This window comes from Pocillopora verrucosa, chromosome 2 (assembly GCF_036669915.1).
Source record: "Pocillopora verrucosa isolate sample1 chromosome 2, ASM3666991v2, whole genome shotgun sequence".
NCBI classification, from domain to species: domain Eukaryota; kingdom Metazoa; phylum Cnidaria; class Anthozoa; order Scleractinia; family Pocilloporidae; genus Pocillopora; species Pocillopora verrucosa.
In genome coordinates, this window is record NC_089313.1 from 10,299,456 (window position 1) to 10,319,686 (window position 20,231).

The 20,231-nt window shown below is 36.7% G+C and overlaps 1 protein-coding gene across 1 annotated transcript; it reads left to right on the forward strand.

Moving 5' to 3' along the window:
• Window positions 1-765: 765 nt before the first annotated feature.
• Window positions 766-19,632, forward strand: LOC131771277 (ARF GTPase-activating protein GIT2-like). Its single transcript, XM_059087050.2, has 21 exons — window positions 766-933; window positions 1,073-1,206; window positions 6,446-6,558; window positions 7,421-7,526; window positions 9,444-9,530; window positions 10,412-10,542; window positions 10,876-10,970; window positions 11,190-11,235; window positions 11,924-11,975; window positions 12,444-12,516; window positions 13,113-13,210; window positions 13,565-13,676; window positions 14,270-14,376; window positions 14,657-14,695; window positions 15,197-15,280; window positions 16,383-16,451; window positions 16,789-16,875; window positions 17,026-17,275; window positions 17,679-17,871; window positions 18,006-18,069; window positions 18,228-19,632. The coding sequence occupies exons 1-21, from the start codon at window positions 873-875 to the stop codon at window positions 18,423-18,425; spliced, it is 2,199 nt and encodes a 732-aa protein (XP_058943033.1). The 5' UTR covers window positions 766-872; the 3' UTR covers window positions 18,426-19,632.
• Window positions 19,633-20,231: the final 599 nt, after the last annotated feature.

The window sequence follows — 20,231 nt, forward strand, 5'->3', positions numbered from 1 at the left end:
TTTTTGAGGTCTTCTCTAAGCGACCGAACGCGCCGCGGGTGTTGTGTCGGCCTTTTTCAGGCCTAAAAATACATTGGTCTAAAAATACATTGGCTGTCTTTACTGGAATTCCCAGAGTCCATAATGTGGATATAGATATTTTTTACACGCCTCTTTAGATACGAATCGTGCGATCGTATCGAGCCGCTGTATTTGGTTTGCTCGGCGACATTTTTAAAGCTCGCGCCATGTTCGGGTCCAGATCTCGCGCGGTCAAAAAATCCTGCAGAGCTACCTCGAGCAGAGGGAACAAAAATTGCCACCTACCCCACAAAATTCCTCTAGAAGGGGGAACTTGGGCTCATGATACACTGTATCGATGCTTGCAGTAATTCGCCCTTTTTTCGTCCTTTAGCTCACAATTAAGTTTAATTACTTTAACAAAGTTTTTAGTGGTTAGAAAAATCGCTCCCACATCATTTAAATCTTACATTTTTTTCATCATGTCACGATGTATTTTTGTGGTTGTGAGCCCTGAAAGAGATTAAATGTAATCAAACCTATGTGCGGGCTGAGTATTGATGTCGATCGACACTATCAGTTCTTCCGTGACAATTATTTCCGGACTTCGCGACAACGCCCGGCCACCAAATACCGGATGCGTGTCGTCGGAAATTCCTCGGCTCTTTTCGAAATCAATCGCGTGAAACCGGACTTTCATCAAACCAAGCTGATATTTTGGGCGCATGACTCACCCGTATGAACGCTGACCACAGGTGTGCGAAGTGTGAAGTAAAGAGGGAAGTGGGTAAAGCACTGTTGTTGTTGCATGCTTCGCCATGTCTTATTGGGGCATGTGTGCCTAGACTTTTAGTATCTTTATGGCTTAAAATATGTCTTCAAGGATGAAGCTACGCCCTTCGACAGAGATCTGTGCCGATTGTAGCGCGCCCGGTAGGTTTGTGCCTTGCTGTCTTACGCATGAATAGTAGCATGCGAATTACTCACTTGATTTAACGCCTAGTTTTGATGTTTGAAGATTTCATTCTTGATCTCGGGGATGTTAGATTGATTTGAAATTTTTAAAAAATAGGACCAGAATGGGCATCTGTGAATCGCGGCGTGTTTATCTGCGACGAATGCTGCAGTGTTCACCGCAGTTTGGGTCGTCATATTTCCCAAGTGAAGCATCTGAGACATTCTTCCTGGAGTCCAACTTTACTAGCGGTTCGTACGAAATTCATTATACTAACATCGTAGTAGAAGTAACTATTTTCATATGCTGTGTTTTTAGTGTCAACAGCGGCTTCTTTTTTGTTTAAGAGCAATTTTTTTTCATGATCCAACAAGTGTGATCGATTACAAATTTGTATTTTTTCTGATCATTCGCTCTGTTGTGCGCCCATCAATTGAAGTAACTTCCGATTGAACCTACAATCTAAAAGATAATCTAAAATGTATGTGCGTTGTATTAAAAAGCATAGGAAAAAAATTTAAGTTTGTTGTGAAGTTGTGTTTTGTTGATCTTTGTAAAGGCAAGATTACACCGATTGCATCCTTTACAGTTAGTGAGGTCTCATTCGATCGTGTCTTTTGAAGAGGTCATTGTCTTTTTCAAATGACACTTCTTTATTCCCAATGAGAGCAAGGTCCAAGATTTTGGCGAAACTTGTGTATAATGATGTTTAATAATTTTGTTTTAAATTAAAAGTTACATTTTTGGCGTGAATTGTCCTCGATTACTAACCAATTTGTGATATTTCTACTGTCAACGTAAAATCAGTTCGTCATGTGAATCATTCAGCTGACTATTGCAGCTGGCATTTAGGAATTTTTGAAAACTTAATTGCAAGAAAACAAGCGTTTCTTTGACTTCATCGAGCTCAAAAAAAAGAATTTTAACTGAACATGCTTGAGATTTAATTTTGGTAATTAAGAAATTCAAGAGCCCTTGTCCGAAAGTGTTGCATATAATATTATTGTGCAAAATGAAAATCAGAGAGGATCCTCAAACTTTGTCAGAACATGCAAGGAGACATTTTTAAACTGTTTCAATTTAATAAGAACTTTATTTTTCGTGAATTAATGAGAATAAAATTGAATAAGAGGCTTTGAATTGGCTGTAACCATCTTGAAATTACACAGTTAAAACTTGTTCAAAAATTCAACAAGGAAGTAACTCTATAAATGATTTCATTCCTAGAAATAGGACATGTTTAGCAATAGACTAAAATTGAACTGTCAAATTTAAAAGCATTACAAAATTTTCGTGAGAAATTAAGTTTATTAACTTATTTTCTTTTCTTTTGAGGGACAACAGTATTTACAACTTTTGATATGGTTTAAGGTATATAGGGGCATATATTTTGCTAATTGCATTGTATGAGCAACAAGAATTATTGCCTGCTTGTAGTATTAGTTAAACCATCCTATTATATCTATATTTTGAGAAACAGAAGGAAAGGTTTAACTAATTTAAAACTTAGTTGCCAGAAACCACCATAATGCATCTTATTAAGGTAATTGACTGAGTTGCCACAGGAGCCAGAAATGAAATGAACTTCCCAGTGTGGTGCAAAAATTAAAAAATTAAAATAACCATTTTCATGGCCACATCTCGTCTCTATACCTGTCTCATGAGAGAGGCTGACAGTCCATTGTAGAGTGCAAATACACCTTGTGTTGGAGTGATATGAACTGCCACGGACAAAAGTCTCAGTTTAGCTGCTTTGTGTGCGAGTAGTCGATATGGTGGCAATAGCGACCTTTAGTAGTTTGTGTTGACTTTCCTTGCCACTAATTCTTAGTCTTCAGCTCTTTGAAAGGAACAACCATGACATACAACAAAATGCTCTTCTTTCGATGAAAGTTTTATTTATTTGACTTTCACTGAGCACAAACATATAAATATGATAAATAATAGTTAGATAACAGTTAACGTAAGTTTGTAAAAAAAGAAGAAGAAAAAAAAAACTGAAAATAACAATAGTGAAGAGAAAAACTCAGTGAGGGACAGTCATGACAGAGCAAGCTCCAACTAGGTGAAAGCCCAATAAAAATAATGGTAGGGGAGAATTTAAGAAAAATGCAAATAAAATTGATAATTCACTAAAATATCAAAATATATGTATATGTTATAAGAATTTATGTGTAAAAAATATATATCAATTCTTATTATTAATATCTACTAAAAACAATACTGATGAAAACTGCTTAAATTCCTAAATTATGGAAAAGCTCTTAAGACAAAATGATTTCCAAGTATAAACATTATCCTGATCAAATGTTTCAATAAGTGCTTTTTTATAATATTTAACTAAAGCTGCTTTGAAAGCATTAACGCTAGGTAAGGTTCTTACTGGTGAAGACATGGAATTCCACAATTGAACAGTTCTATTGAAATATAACTAGGTTGAAATAGTGATGTTCTGCATTTTAAAGGCTGATAGTCTAAAGAGCAGCTATGACAAGTGGACCTGGTTATGATTTAGGTTGGACAAACTCTGTAATGTCAATGTTATATACCGTTTTTACCCATGTATAAGTCGAACCTGTGTATAAGTTGACCCCCCATTTTGGAGCCCAAAAATAAGTTTTTCTTATTTCTGGGCAAGAATTTCCTCGAAAAACTAATCTTATATTTCTTAGAATTTTCTTTCAGGTACGATGGTTATATGAAAAAAATCACAGCAAGTTTGGATGTGAAGTTTATTATTGCGTGTACACAAGCATTTTAGTGTGTTTTTAGCGACACGTGTAAGCAGCATTTTCTTCACAATTTTTGAAATTATTTCTATCGATAAGTAGCATTTTGATTGGTTTGTGCCAAGTTACTGAATGCAAACAACACAAAAGAACTTACCAACAGCAATTTCATTGGTAAAGGTGCATAACAACCAAAACAAAAACCCTGCCAACCAGCATTTTATTGGAACACGTACTAAACAAAGTCCTCGCGCTCGCAAGATACAAAGCCAGGTTACTAAGACTGCTCGAGTTGTGCAGGGAAAAGACATCGGAACTTGTACCGTGTAAAAGTGGATTGTTTGTTTACATATCAGACAATTATTATGCTAGTTTGTCCTGAAAGTTTTTTATCTCAGATTTTGACCCATGTATAAGTCGAGGGTGATTTTTTGGACCGATTTTTAGGCAGTAAAAGGTTGACTTATACACGGGTAAATATGGTATGCCATTAATGGCCTTAAAGAAAAATATTAAATACCTGATTTCATGCCAATAAGACACTGGCGAGAGGTTCAGTTTAATAAGACTTTCCTTGTAAGGAATTAGGGCATCTGGATACCCTAAAATATACTTTGTTGCTCGACATTGAACTCCCTCAATTGTGCATAAACCACCTATCTGCAGAGGCGTCCACACTTCAATAGTATAGCCAAGGTAAGATCGCACCAGGCTCAGATACAGAGAGCACTTAACTGACACTCCAAAACAAGGGTCAGATGATCTGTAAAGAAACCCCAGTATTTGGTTGTCTTTGGATCATGAGGAAATGATGTGGGAACTCCATTTGAGATTGTTGTTAACAACAACACGAGATCTTTTTGGGTGTTGGTTTGAGAAACAACGTGATTTCCAATATTAAAGGTGCCTTGAATGGGAGATTTCTTTCGGGTTACACGTACAGCTTTGCATTTGTCGAGACTGAACTTCATTCATCATTTAGTTGACCAGTTGAACACTTTATCAATATCCTGTTGAAAGTTAGTTATGTCAGACTCAGAATGGATGATATGGACTAGCTTAGTATTGTCGGCAAAGAGAAAAGCCAAAGTAGAGCTAGATAACTCATCTGGCAAATCATTGATAGACCATAGAAAAAGCAATGGCCCCAGAATGCTGCCTTGAGGTACTCCAGAGAGAACAGGGAGGGACAAAGATGTTGTGCCTTTAATTAACACTTTCTAGGACCTGTTTGTTAGATAATCTGTAAACCATTGGAACAAAGAATCATTAACACCAGAAGCTGTGAGTTTATGTAATAAGAGAGAATGAGAAACTGTGTCAAATGCTTTGGACAGATATAAATAAACAATTTCAGATTGAAGTGAGTTATCCAGGGCCTGTCCAATTTTATGAAGAAAGCAAAGCATCTGAATGACTGTCAATCGGCCACTCAAAAATTCATGTTGCCAAGAAGATAAGGAACTGCTTAAATGGTTGATTAACCTATTGAAAATATAACTTTTGAGCACTTTGGACAGAATACAAAGCAAAGAAATAGGCCTGTAGTTTTCTGCAAGTTCTTTATCACCTTTCTTATGAATAGGTATAACCAATTCTTATTTTCATAATTCAGGTAGCACACCAGAAGAAAGAGATTTATTGAATAGTTTAAAGAGTTCCACATGCTTGGATCATTTATATACAACTTGATATAAATTGATCATTTATATACAACTCATTCGTTTTTTATTGCTAATATTTCAGTGCCAAAGATTGGTTTGTCAGATCACCTTCCTGTATTTTTCAGATGAAAATACACCAGGAATAAATGGGATGGAGCATATAAATTCATAGAATATTGTGATTATAAAAACTTAAACAAAGATAATATACTGCTTCATTTAGACAACCCCTCATGTGACACTGTCTTTGAATTGATATGTGTTAATTAATGAGGTTCTTGATTCATAGGAAAAATGCTAAATAAATTAATTGCCACATTCCACTGAAAACAAAGCAAGTGAAAAGATGAATTCAACCTGCCTGGATTACAACTGAAGTTCATGAAAGCATAAAAACAAGGCACAAGTTGCTAAGACGAGCGCAAAAGACAAACAAGCAGGAAGATTGGAATCAACACTCCAAAACTGAATGCAGAACTGCCAATATCATCAAAAGATCAAAATGATCCCTTTTTTGTGAGCAAATTGATGAAAATAAAGGAAATCCTAAGGGCATTTGGAATGCCCTAAAAAACCCAAGTGGCTTAGGCAAACAAATGACTAAAATCATGGAATTAGAGAAGGAAAATGAGACAGTGTATGATGAGTCATCCATAGCCAATGAATTAAACAACTAAGGCATTACCTTACCTTACATTACTTCAACTAGATAGATTTTAAATTTATTATAGGTCATGGAGAGGTTTATGCATGAGGTTCTCCATGCCACCTTAATGATAGAGTATTTCTTGTTAACTAAATGTTTCATGGGATTTCAAGGGAGTAAAGCTGATTGGGATTGTCTGAATAAAGTTTGTCTGCACTAACATAATAAAGATTTCTCTTCAAATTGAAAGGAATTTTTCTGAAAACAGTATCACTAGGCCAACGTGAAAGTTCTGGTAAAGCTTGAAGATCTTTAATGAATTTTATGTTGTACATCTTCAGTGTAGTCTTTAGTTATGATGGAATCTCACTCTCCTAATGGTAGACAGGTGTACATATTTCAGTATGATCTTGACTTATTATTTTATTTTGACTTCCACTTTGCTCTTTAGATGGTTCGACAGCTTGTGACAAATGGGGCAAACTCAATTTGGGAACATTCACTTTTGGATCCAAATCAGATGAAGAGTGGATTAAGGAAACCAAATCAAAAAGATCATGTTCAGTATGTACTGAATTTTCTTGCTTTACACAGGGTTTTGAAAAAACATTTTGGGTCTCCCAAGTTAGGTTGTAGTAATGTTATGGGAGAGCTCCAATACTTTGGAAAGAAATGAAGCAATTGTAATGTTCTTATCCTAGCTTTAGGCAATTGAGACCCCTCGCTGTGGTTCATTGGAGCATATTGCTGCACTTCTGGTTGTCAACCATGTCATGCATGTGCTTCAGTATACATGTTAATTACTAAAAATGTTCTACAGCTGCAAATTTAATTGAGGTGTTCAGATTGCAAGGCCAGTTGCGTAAACCTCTTTTAACCCTCTTCAACCTAACATCAGTATATATACATGTATGCCCTACAATGTTCTGCATAACTTTCACAAGGTGCTGACTAGGAGTATTTTTGTAACAATCAAGAGCTTCTACAGCTTGTGATCATACCTAAATGAGATGGTAGTCACTCTTTGGGGTCAGGGGGTTGACCAAACATGTTTGGTGATGTGTTCCATTTTTAACCTAACTGTAGTGTGGTATGGTGTGGGAGATATTCTTACAAATTTTCTGCTAGCAGAATTACCTCACAACCCCCTGGTTGATTAATAATGCACTGTTCTATCCCCCAAAGGAATTGTAATCATTCAAGTAGAGTTTGGATGGTTATTAAGGCAACTGTTAGCTTGACTACATAAGGATCTCCCATTAGGAAGGTGATGCTCAAGGATGAATTTCTGGATACACAGTTGAATTGAGAACAGAAATCCTTGAAAACAGAATTCAAAGAAATGAGTAACAATGTGGTTCAGTAGTTTATATTTTTTCATTTAAATAGCCAGTTTCTGACTGATGGTGGTTTTCATATTTTTAAGTCCAACAAAGTCCACATTCATCAAAGCAAAATATCAGAGGCTTGCATTTGTCCCTCGTCTTCCTTGCAAAGATGATGATACCATTACTGTCTCAGACCTTAGCCAGGTAAGTTGCAGTGTATCCAGAAAGCAGTATAGTCTCCTTTCAACATCTTAATGTTGTGGTTCAAATGTTCATTTAATTTGAAATTTTGCAAGTCATGATAAGTGTTCTCTCCTTTTGCTGATGATGGTAAGGAACTGTGTCACTTAACACAACAGGTGTGAAGCAGGGTTTTTATTAGAAGCCAAGTCCCAGGTGCTGGCACCTGTCTACTTTGAGCAGAGTGCCCGGCTACTCAAAGTACGAAATTTGAAAAAAAAAATTGTCAAGGAAAAAATTATCAACCTCAATAAATATTAACTCTTCCCTGTAAGTTTAAAACCATTTTCCAGCACAAATTAACCAATAACTTGCCATCAGATCGTGGAAATAAAATTTACTTTGATGAGAAGGTGCTGCGCAACAATCGTGTTCTTCCTGAAGTGCTTGATTAGCTATTACATTTTTCTTGCATGTCACGTGTGACACATTTAAAGGCAAGTGTGTTTTGCAGAGTCAGTGTGGCAAGCAAATAAAAAACTCAAGGTGTCCTGGATTCTTTTTTGTCATTTGCATACAAGAAGTCAAAAAGTTAGTTTTGAGCATGTTTACCCTTTTATTGTTTACACATTCCTTGGAGCATCATTTGCATATGAAAGGTCAAGTGCAATGAAAATTAACTTTATGTTTTCCAGTTTTAATTAGATTACAGCCAGTGAGATGATATTTTGAAAAAATCACATATCCTTTCTGTGCATTCCATTATTTAAACTGTTTATAAAACACTTTGTATTTTTCTGAAATATAATTCAGGATATAAAATAAACTACAAGAGGTGAATGTAGCCGTAAAAGATGCTCATCAGCTAACTCGTGTGTCTCAATAAGCCAATGTTTTGTTGGCTTTCAAAGCTTTAAAAATATTCTGAGCAAGTGAAAGAAACTTGAAAGAAACTTTGTTCCAATTTAATTTTCATTTAAGATTAAGCCAAGAAATGCATTCAAAAACATATCAAAAATTTCAAGCGTGAAAATTTGCTTTGGCCTGTTCTGACACTGAAAATTTGTCAGTTTCATTCTGTATCAGTGTATAAGTTTAAGTTAGCTTGTAACAGTAGTTAGCTTAAACTGCATCTCAATAAGCCAACATTTTGTTGGCTTTCAAAGCTTAAATATTTGGAGCAGGTGAAAGAAACTTGAAAGAAACTTTTTTCTAATTTAATTTTCTTTCAAGGTTAAGCCAAGAAATGCATTCAAAAACATATCAAAAATTTCAAACGTGAAAATCTGCTTCAGCTTGTACTGACATTGAAAATTTGCCAGCTACACTCTTTATCAGTTTACAAGTTTAAGTTAGCTTGTTACTGTAAGAAAAAAGGAGGCTCTGAGAACAACAGCAGTGTTTTGATGAAGCTGTAGCTGTATAGTGAAATAAACAAATTCTCCCAGAGTATCATTCTTTTTTGACCATAATTAGAATAAGTATGCATCATAGCAAGATTTCTTTTCCAGATTGCAGGAAAATATGCTTCTGGGAGACTTACGTTTTAAAAATTTCCTGGGGGAGCATGCCCCCAGAAGTTTGGGCCTTCAGCCCTTAATTTTACAGGGTACCCACCTATTCATGAGGCAGTGCCCTTCTACTTCAAAAGTTAATGAAAATCCTGTGTGAAGGGACTGCCTCTTTGATGGGTGAAGTGTGCAAACAGCATCTGTGGGTAAAGGGTTGCTAAGTGTACATCACTTTTTTTAGTTTTAAAGTTGGCCATAAGTTATTTATTGAAACTGTTAGTATAAAGCATAATCCTTCAGTTTTCTCAATTCTCATTTTAATTGTTATGTTAAAGAACTGTGCTGTATACAATTGTATTATGTTACTGTATGTAGAGGCACAGTGTGAGGTTCAAGCAGTAATTTATGTTTTTCTTATTGTGCTTTGCAGCAACTTCATTCAAGTGTAAGGACAGGAAATTTAGAGACATGTTTGAGACTTCTCTCACTAGGTGCTCGCCCAAATTATTTTCATCCAGTAAGTGAACTTCAAAAATACTATTAAAAAAATGGTGATATCTAAATGAACAAGCAAATTACCAATTTGAAGCTGTTGTATTTTATTACCTTCTTTAGTTCATTTAAGGTGGTTGAAGGGGAATCATTATCTTTTTAACGTACTGTACTTATAATTTCTTTTATGGATGGATGATATCAAACCAATGCAGATTATTGCTTGATAAGTTCTGCTGGTTTCTCTTGGTTACTCAAAAATGAGCTTGGTACCCCTTTCTTTTTTTCATTGTGTTAAGTTGATTCCTCAGTATTTACTGCCGTCCTGTTCTCTGCATAAAAATCACATAATCAGGCAATTAAGTGTGTGTGCTTTCTGAGAAAACAGTATTGTTTTTTCAGTCAATGTACCAGGTAAAGAGGTATGATGGTCTTTGACCTGAATTTTTTATGGGATAACTTTGGTGTACAAATTATCCCCTTTAAATGGAAGAAATTTCAAAAAAAAATTCACAGAAGGGGGAAAAAGATATAGTTAGAGGCAAATACTAAGCCTGTTACTTAATGATGCAAATTATGATCGTGAAAGCAACAAATAGTGGCATATTTTGAGCCAGTGACATTTAAAATTGCATGGTTTTTCCACAAATTATATATCAAATTGTTCCCATGGCTCCAGGCTTTCTACCTATCAATTTTTTAAGTGTAACTAAAAAACCTATGCTTCCAGCTTCCCCAAAACCAATGAAATGACATGCCCGTGTAGTGCCAGTTCAGGCTTATATGGGGTAAGTTTGGCCCATCATATATTTTAAACAGGCATAGTAAACTATATTTTAGTACAAGTGTATATGATGACAGGTTTTACTTCTTTTGTCATATTTGTTGTCATTGCTCACCCAATAGGATAGAGGTAATACTCCGCTTCATGTGGCAGCTAATGCTGGGCAACCTTTACAAGTTGAACTCCTTATTGTGCATGGTGCTGATCCCACAAAGCCAGACATAAATGGAAAGACGCCTGTGGATTATGCCATGTAAGAGTAATTTTTGGTAGTGTGTTGCACCTGAATCACTTGGCCCATATCTTTGCAGCTTATCCTGATTTCATTGCATAGTTTCCTGGCCTTTTGCCACTCCCCTAGCTAGGGCCACTATGTTATTCTATCATAGACCGCCTTCCTTCACTTTCTCAGCTTAACATGTAACTGAAAATTTATTGTTACCTGTTTTAGTGCTGTGTTTTTAAATGGTGATTGTGTTCAGTACTGTAAAGTTAAGTGACTTGCTTAAAGAACGCTAATGAATGCTCTAAAAATTATTATTTGGAAAGCAATTTGTTAAATATTTTATGCTCTTGTTTTTTCCAGGGAGGCTGGTCATTCAAATATTGCACATCGACTCATAGAGGTTCAGTTTGAACTTACAGACAGACTCACATATTACTTATGTGGCAGAAGACCTGGTAAATGAATGATTTTTGTGTGATCACCTTTGAATTAGGAAGAGCAAAGAGAATCAAAGTAATCCCATAGATACAGTCAAAATACTCTTAAAGTTGTGACCTTAAGGTGAAGTTGTTTGTGTCTAGACAGTCCTGTATGCTGAGTAGGTAAGTTGTGATGACACCAACAGACATTTGATTCATATCTTGCTGCACATATGTGTGTTTGTTTTATTTCAGATCATCAAAATGGTGTTCACTACCTTATACCAACCATGGCAGACAGGTCTTGCACTTTGCTCAATTTTCTCAAGTAGCTCTTTCTAGTAATTTTGATCTGCTGGAAACACAGTCTATGGCTCTCGATAACTAAATCAGTTCTGCTTTAATAATATGAGCCAAGTAAATCACATTCAAAAGTTGACATTTTGCCTTTTTACACAGTAACTAACAGAAATTTCACTTTTGACATTGAGATTATGGAAATTATATGGCAGATTCCTTTAATTTGTTTTAAACCTGCTTATCTAATGTCTAATTGTTGCATCAGAACATAGCTGTGATTTTTCTTAAATTTGGAGTGAGGTTCTCCTAAGAATGGACGACTCACTGTGATTGGCCTCTACAGGGAGAGAAATTAAGTTTGGTCCTGGGAATATACTACATTATGTTACACCCCAAAGAATAGTTGCTTAGGGCAAAGGAAAAGGTGGTGTTAATCTTTAAGATAGAATAGTTTAGGTTAAGAAATAATTTTTCATGTGGTAATCAAGGATGTTGAACCATGCAACATCCAAAATCTTGTTTAACCAATCTTGTCCCTTAGGTATCAAAGAGGAAAAAATTAAATTTATCATCCTTCAATACTGTTGTGTGGTAAATTTACATAATGATCATTTTTACACCAATGAAATGCTATTTTATATACATGTAATGCATCTGAAAGTCTTCTTTAATCTGTGATACTTCAACAGTCGCTTGGATTTGTCAGATGATGCACAGAAGGCAAAATTAAAGCTACAAGCAGTAAGTAAATGAAATTTTATTAAAGCATGTGGTAACTTCCATAAACTGAAGAAAGCCATCTTATTTGACGTTACTTGTCTTTTTTTGTTAGCTGATTGTTATTCAAGAGTTTAGCAGTTATAATAATGAAGCGTCTTAACCCTTTAACTCCTAGAAGTGATTAACATGGACCTTCTGCATAAAATATCATGACATTGTTCAGCAAATAGGCTATGAGGATACTCAAACTTATCAAGGCATGTAGAAGTTGGGTTACCTGTCGTTTTGTACCCATGGTTGTTTGTACCCATGGTTTTTTTGTACTCATAGTTGTTTTGTACCCATGGTTTTTTCTTACTCAGTTGTTTCAGCAGGCTGAAGGGAGACTTAATCAGATCTTGGGAGGTTAAAAATTTAGTGTTACTTCTGCATAGATTTGGTCGCTGGAACTTGCTTTAAGTTGTGTTTTTTTACTTGGTTTATCCTTAGTTAAGTCATCATCTCTTTGAAGAACTGGCATCTGATGTGTATGATGAAGTAGACAGAAGGGAGTGTGATGCAGGTATTGAAGCTGTAATAGACAAGTTTTAATTTGTGCTGAACTTGAGGAAACATTTGAACTTTATCTCTCTTGAGTATGTAGATCAATTCCTGTTATTTGTTGTCATTCTATTTCATGATTGTAGAGGAGCATTTTTGATTCATAAGCATAAAACATACTTTCTAGTTGTTAGATTTGGAAAATATATGATCTCAACATCATTCTATGGTATGGCTGGAACTTGACAGATTAGTCTGAAATGGTTTTGAATTCTTTAAATGGGGTTTGGCTTTGTCTGTATCACGACAGGGTACAGATTGAACCACACCCCTTTTGAAGATCTCTTTCCAATACCATCCCCTAGAGTGATTTGAGTGAGGTCCATGTGCAACCCAGCAAAATATGTTGAGCAAAATGTAATCCATTTGTTCTATAATGCAGAAAAATGAAATTAAAAAGCAACTGGAACTTTGGACTCAAGGCTCCACCTTTTTCTTGCTGTCAAAGTTCCTGCTGAACATTTCCGGTGGCCTTTACAAGCTCTATTAATGGATTGGTCTTAGAACGTGTTGGATATACCTGACAGTCTTTAACTTGTTTCAAATTTTTTCCCTCAGTTTGGCTAGCAACACAGAATCACAGCGCTCTTGTTCGTGATACCACAACAGTACCATTTCTTCCTGTTAATCCTTCGTTCTCTTCAACAAGAAACCAGGTAAAGTGGTAAATATTTTGGAAACGTAAAATGCTCCTAAACAACTATCCTACCAATCCTTTAGCACAAATTTGGGAAAGCTGATTATTTACAGTGTGTACTGTTGTTTCATCTCAAACCTGTCTCTATCTAGATTTGGGGTTCAGTCAAAAAGCCTTTTGATGTAAGAGTTTTTCCAATAAATTTCTGATCTCCTAAACTTTCATTATCGTCATTGTTATTATTATTATCATTATTATCAGTATCATTTTAAGATTGGTAGCATTTCAAATTTCTGAAAATCACTTAATCCCTCAAAGCTCAAACATTGAGAATGTCAATCCTGATTATTAATTCAATTGGGTGGTTTTTTAGGGAAGACAGAAGTTAGCTTTGTTTAACGCCAAAGAATTTGCAACATTAATTATTGATATATTGAATGACGCAAGACGGAGAGAACAAGACTCCAATCCTGACTTAACTCAAGGTACTGTACACGATCCTAAATTCATTATGATATACTTCAATATCATCACCCTAAGTGTTTTCGCTTTAGTCCTATCCAGTGTGATATTATAAGATATCAATTCATAAACCTCAAGTCACTTCCCTAATGTGTACAATTTTAAGGGCTGAGTAAACTCTGAGTTCAAGCACGTCCATTGTAGCTTGTGCAGCGCTCAGCCCAGTGGGTGAGGGAGCAAGATAACAAGCTTACCAAATACCGCAATCTACCTACTCCGACCCCATTAGACATGTGGTTTGGGGGGATCTTTGAGCCTAGCCTGCAGAGCAGGCGTAATTTTGGCGAGTAGAGTGCTCATTATTTTCTTAACAAAAATTGTGTTTGTCAACTTTGATTTTAATGGCAACGGAAGCCTGGGAAGAGAAAGAAATTTGTATCGAGGGGGGAGTCAACGGTCAAAAATAAGGAGAGGGGTGGGGGAAGGGGAGGGAAGATTCTCGTCCTCACCACCCTACCCCCACCGTGCACTGTTTGTCTAATATTTTGTTTTTTGTTTTAATTCCATTTTCTTCCTCGCGATATTCTTATTTATCCAGCCTTTGGTACTTTGTTAGGTTTTGTTGAATCACACATTTTCCCTATTGAAGAAGATGCCTATGATCACGAATATGATGAAGTACCTTCAGACGAGGAACCAGCGGATAAGGAATCCACACCGGAGGTGACAGTCTTCTTGTTTTCATTACATCAGTGCCGCAGAGGAAGATATGGATAGTTTCTTGCTCGTGACAAACCATCAAACTTTTAGAGTACACTCAATTATATCACGTGCAATTCTCTCTCAGTGTAAATTTTCTTGTGCTTTTTTTTTGTTTTTTGGTTGTTCATATTTTTTTCGGTGTCTTGAGGCTGTGGAAATGATATTCTAATGGCAATTCAATAACTGAGGAGTCGGGTAAAAAGTTTTATTCTTTCTAACACGCTTCTGTTACTTATTTCAGAACCCCTCAACAATGACTACTAAAGTGCAGATCGAAAAGGTGGATATATTTTATAGAAATGCCGCCATGATGTGTTTATCTTTATCACCAGTACCTCGGCAAAATAAACATGTTATCCTCAAAATTGTAGTTACTCGAATTGCAAAAATCAACGAGAAGATCAATAATATACATGCCAATTCTTTCACAACCGAGATTGTTTCTGGTGCAGTCAGCCCTTTTGGGGTACAAGACCTAAACCTGAAGTAGTCGCAAGGGCCAAGTAGAACAGAGAATAATCCTTGAGGGAGCCGTTGAAAACTCAAAGTATACATTGCACATGTTACTGTCACTAAAAGGGAAAATGCGAGTGACCGAGTTTTTGATGGATTAGTTTGAGTTTTTCTGTCTCACTGGCCGGGTTTAGAGGGCGCGAGAGTTTTGTCAACCAACCGTAGAGCGCTGTAAAGAAAAGGTGATGCTGCCAAATGTTATATTTGACACCTAATTGTAAATTACTTAAATTTAGTTGACTTAAGATCACTCTCTCTATGCTTGCAGGGAACAACTACAAGCTTTTTGGCTGATGACTCCGTTCCTGTGGAACGTTATCTAGCGGTGGAAAGTGCTTTGGCGACGGCTAATGTAGGTGTACTTCAATGTAAAGGGTCTCTTCAAGTACATACGTAAATAACTCGGGAAACACCTTTAATGTGGAGTGACTTTACAAGAAGATGATTGCCCCGCCAAAATTTTTCAAAATCGCTGTTTTCATCCTCATCCTTAATATTCTCGTGATTGTTGGCTCCAGTCTTTCCCGTTTGGAGTTTGTCTGTGCAGGTGAACTGATGTTTCAATGTTTCCTTCTATTCAAAGGAAATTTGTTACGTCGCCAAAATACGGCATAAGTTATTGAGGCGTACAAAACCTACTGTATCTTTCATTGGTTAGATGGGTTTTCTCGCTTCCCTCTCCCACCTAATGAGATTGCCGTCTTTACCCTTTACATCCTAACATCAGTATTCATTAAAAATTGAACTGTAACCAGGATATGACATAGTAAAAAAGGTAACAAAAACGTTCTCTGGTTAAAAAGGTTTTAAGATATGAGCTTTCGGCTATTATACTATAGCCTTTAACGAATGTAAAAAATAAGCGCTTGAATGGAAATATATACAGGGGAGGGTGTGAAAAAATTAAAAACTAAAAAATACAATAGAAGTGTGAAAAGCTAAAAATGGACAATAAAACAAAATCAAATTACAATAATATAGAATATTGTCTTGGTAACGATTTAGAGTTATTGTCTACGCCGACAGTTTTTGCGGTATGCCAAGATTCTAGTGTTTTTCGAACGCGGAATTCAATTCATATAATTCAAAGGCAATTACCTTTAGCTTTTCACACTTCTATTGTATTTTTTAGTTTTTAATTTTTTCACACCCTCCCCTGTATATATTTCCATTCACGCGCTTATTTTTAAACATTTTTACTGTTCTCTGTACATTAACTATGGTGCTGTTAAGGAGAATTTGTCTAACATTCAAGAGTTTCTTTAGTTGGTGATCATTTCCTTTATTCTCATGACATTAATGTGTGATTCAGTGATGATGCTGTAAGGAGAAATTAGATGCTAGTCAATATAAGGGGTTAAGCAAGCGTTCCGGATTAGCTGAGAGTAGTTTTGTAGTTTTGTTTACCATTTGGTAGCGTTTGACTGAAGTGCCCTCTTTTGCTTCATCCCAAGGCTCGTGTACAACAGCTTTTGCAAGTTAATGCGAACCAGAGTCACGAAATTCAGAATCTCCAAGCAATGGTGAGTAAATCATCACTGAAGCTTCAAAAAGTTGGTTAATAGAAGGATGGAGAGAGGGTGTGGCTCACACTATAGGATAGGACTTATCTTAAATTTTTAATTTGGATGTACCTTAAGAAGGCCGAAACGTTGCATTAAATCGCCGGAGTAGTTTAGAGTTTATCTTCAGTCTCTTTTTCTTACATGATCTGCACATACCGAACATTTCGGAGAAGATACCAGTATCTTCTGGATCCCCTAACTGGGACTTACTCGTTCGGTGGCCAGTTCACATTTTTTCTCTATATACATATTTTTACACTTTTTACTGATTTTTCCGATTTTCTTGGTTTTTTAGGTTCATAAGTTGGAGGACGAAAACAAGAACTTGAAAAGTCAGTTAGGAATACTAAATGGCAGCGATGACAATGTGTTTGCGCCGCCAGTAAGTATCACTGACTAATATGTGCTAAGTTAACAAATTTACAAGAAAATACGAACACTGCTAGGCCTCAAAAAAAGCTTTCTTGCTTGCCTTTTTCAGGCAGATGTCAAGAGTGTGACTTATTATTATTATTATTATTCATTTAACCAGGCTTACCCAGACGCCAGCGACGAAGAGGATCACGTGGACATCGAAAACATAGAACCGTATGCTTCCCCAGGCTCCCTCTTAAACCGCACTACTCAGCAAACTCCCCTAGGGCAGCCTCAGGCTGGGGAAATGACCAAAACTAAAAAAGTCAATCCCTACGATAATGTAACTGAATCGCCAGATGACCCAGACGGAGAACGAAGATATCTCAATATTGAAGAGATGAGGGAACACGAAAGAATGAGTTCCTGTGAGTGTTTTTTTTATGTTTACATTCATATGTACTTTTCGTCGAAAGATTCGTAGAAAGTTTGCGAAATGAAGAGATCTTGAATTTTATATATTTGTAGGAAACAAATTGTCGATTCATTAGAGTTGACCCGTGTTATATTTATGTTAAAAATCATCGAAACGCCTGTACCAGGACAAGCCAACCGATTGTCCGTCGTAAAATGAGAAAATCCAACATCTGCTGTTTTTGCATCGTCGCGGCATAGTTAAAAAATGAATTGTCTCTTGAGAAAGCTGCTACCAGTGTCAAAAAGATACCATGAAACCATGATTTGAAGCAATCAAATATTTAGTAGTGAGAAAATGTCTTCCTTATTTTTCGATTGGTGCTGATAAGAATGCTAACATTTTCTTTTAATCAGCGGACAGTCCCTTTGATGAACAACTGGATAGAGAGGCTGAGAAGTTGATCCATGCTGTAGATGATTTAGTTAACGAAGCCACGAAAGATTCCAGACCGCAGCCATCACAAGAGGATGTTGTGCGGTGCACAGAACAGATCACCAAAAAAATTCAGGAACTGTTGCTATCAGCGCAGGCTGGGAGACACAGTTGGTGAATATCCAAACTCTACTTACATTTTTTACTGCATTGTTCAATTCAATCATTGTAGAGACTGAATGCGAGTTCATGTTATTTGTCATGCTAACCCATAGAATTCACTAATGAGCTTTATGTTTCTATTGCAGTTTTATTCCCTGCTCGAGTAATATTTTCACGGCTGTTAACGACATGGCTAGCTTATTTCCAGAGGTATCATATTTGATTTTAGTTTAGAGATGATTTGGTTTTACGCTGTACATATGGAAACTCCCTGTGCTTGTTTTTTGCGCAGAGGAGCTTAGCTGTTTACTTTGGTAGGAAACGTTAAATCAATGATTACCAAGAGTGACCGTTTGTCTTTTGTTCAGGACCCAGACGTGGACAGTATGCGTGTCTCGCTGCAGCTGATGAAGAGCAGCGCTGCTAGGCTGCAGGTCGAATGCAAGAGTGCTGTATTGCCTGGTAACACGGTAGATATGGCATTTCTCACCCAGCAGGTCATACAGTGCGCTTACGATATTGCTAAAGCTGCCAAACAACTTGTCACGACGTTTTCAGTTGATTAGAGGCTCTTAGTTCCAAGGAAATGACAATAAGAGATTCCAAGAAAAAAAGGGTCTCCGTGGCATCTCTAGGAATACAAATCCAAGCTTTTCTTTGCTGGGAGACGGAGAAATAACCTCTCTCCGACGGAGTAATTATTTTTTTAGTCGAAGTAGTGCAGCTGAAATCCTCCAGTTATGATTGAGTTCTACCCTGCCATTATTTTTTGTGGAGTTCAGTTGAGTCATTTGTTCGATTTATCAGTCGTGTGTCAGTCTCTTTACTTTTTCTCGTTTGACTCGTTTTTTTTATGGTGATCCATTTAGTTTTGATTGGTGGCGCAGTAGAACTCGGTCGTACAAGTACATACAAATATTTAAGTCAAACATTTAGTTGGTTTGTAGCTTAAAGCATAGAATTATGTAGTCTTTCGTCAGTGTTTTGAAATTTTCTCTCGAAGCAGGTCAGCGTCATTCCAAGGTATACCAAAAAAATCATTTGGACCAAAAGGAAAGGAAAACTTCAGACACTACTGCTCTTGGAAATATTTTAAATCTCATTATCGAGCCATCCCATTTAATGGGAAATTGTCCTGTGGCCGTCATAAACTGGCTTCAACCCGCTTCGGGAAATTCCAAGCTATCTCGCCCGCTTCCATGGCCATAACGCAGATTTTACTTCAGTTTCTCCGCCGGTGTGGCGAGCTTTCGTTGTTTTGCTTTAAACGTGGAGAGGAAATTGTACGCGTAGTGTTGTGGTCGTTACATCTGGTATGAGGGTTTTTTTAGACGAGCAGGCATTGAATAATCATTACAAAAGCTTCGCTTAATATTTGATTTTACACACTAAGCAAAAAGTTTCCTGCCTCTCCTCTCGCCGCCCCTCATCCTCTCTCATGTGTTCACGGAAGCCCCCATTTTTTTTCCCTTTCCAATTTGTTGAAAAATCATGTTAAGGAACTGACATCGAGAGCTCGCTCTGCAAGAATGCCTCTACGAAACATGCAAGGAATATAGTTAAGGTTTGGAAATTATGGTTGTCCAAATTTTTGTACGGCATAGGCTCGTTTGTATGGGTGAGGGGTAACTCAGTTTCCTTTCAAAGTATATTATTCGTGAATGTGTACCATATGATAAAGAAAATTATTATGATTAATGTACTTAATAACAGATTAATATAGCGTGTAATTCAAAGGTGATGATGATTAAAAGAATGATTATTATTTAGAAACTGCCTGTGTGATTGATGATTATAGTTATCATATACTCCACCCCATCTAGAAGTTTTTCAGACATAATCTTGACAGGAAGCATTTATACACCGATTTATTTCAAGCGTTAACTTCCTCCCCTCCCATAGGCATTGAACTGTTGTCCGTGCCCAGGATTGGGGGGTCAGGAATTTAAACCTTACGAGGCTGGAGTGGGGAATTGGAACCTTGAATGGCTGAGGTAGGGAATTTGAAGCGGAAGTGCTGAGTCTTTACGGTGGAAGAGAAGTGCTTCATATGGAGGTGTTCAACTGTAAAGAGGGGGATGTTGAAGCTTCAAATTGATCGACGCATTACGTTAGATTTAAATTTTGGATAAGCGGATCTGGTGAAGTTTCGACCAGAAGCTTGGTGAGGACGAGCGCCTGTATTTTGTCGGTACTTGACAGAATGCTGCGATCAGCGATGACATGAGATGGTGAACAGTTCTCTAACCAACCCTACTTTAAAACATCTCACTGGTATCTCATTTCTTTTTTGCGAAACAGCAGACTGTGCAAAACAAATCTTTGATGTTTATTTAAAAAGGAACAAAAGCAGAAGCTGTAGAAGTAACAAA

Bases quoted from the DNA above. Each gene is read 5' to 3' on its own strand.
- LOC131771277 (XM_059087050.2), top strand. From the start codon at position 873: ATGTCTTCAAGGATGAAGCTACGCCCTTCGACAGAGATCTGTGCCGAT. The intron at 14,696-15,196 runs GTGGATATATTT...CTATGCTTGCAG, and splicing joins CTAAAGTGCAGATCGAAAAG to GGAACAACTACAAGCTTTTT. The intron at 17,276-17,678 runs GTGAGTGTTTTT...TCTTTTAATCAG, and splicing joins ACACGAAAGAATGAGTTCCT to CGGACAGTCCCTTTGATGAA.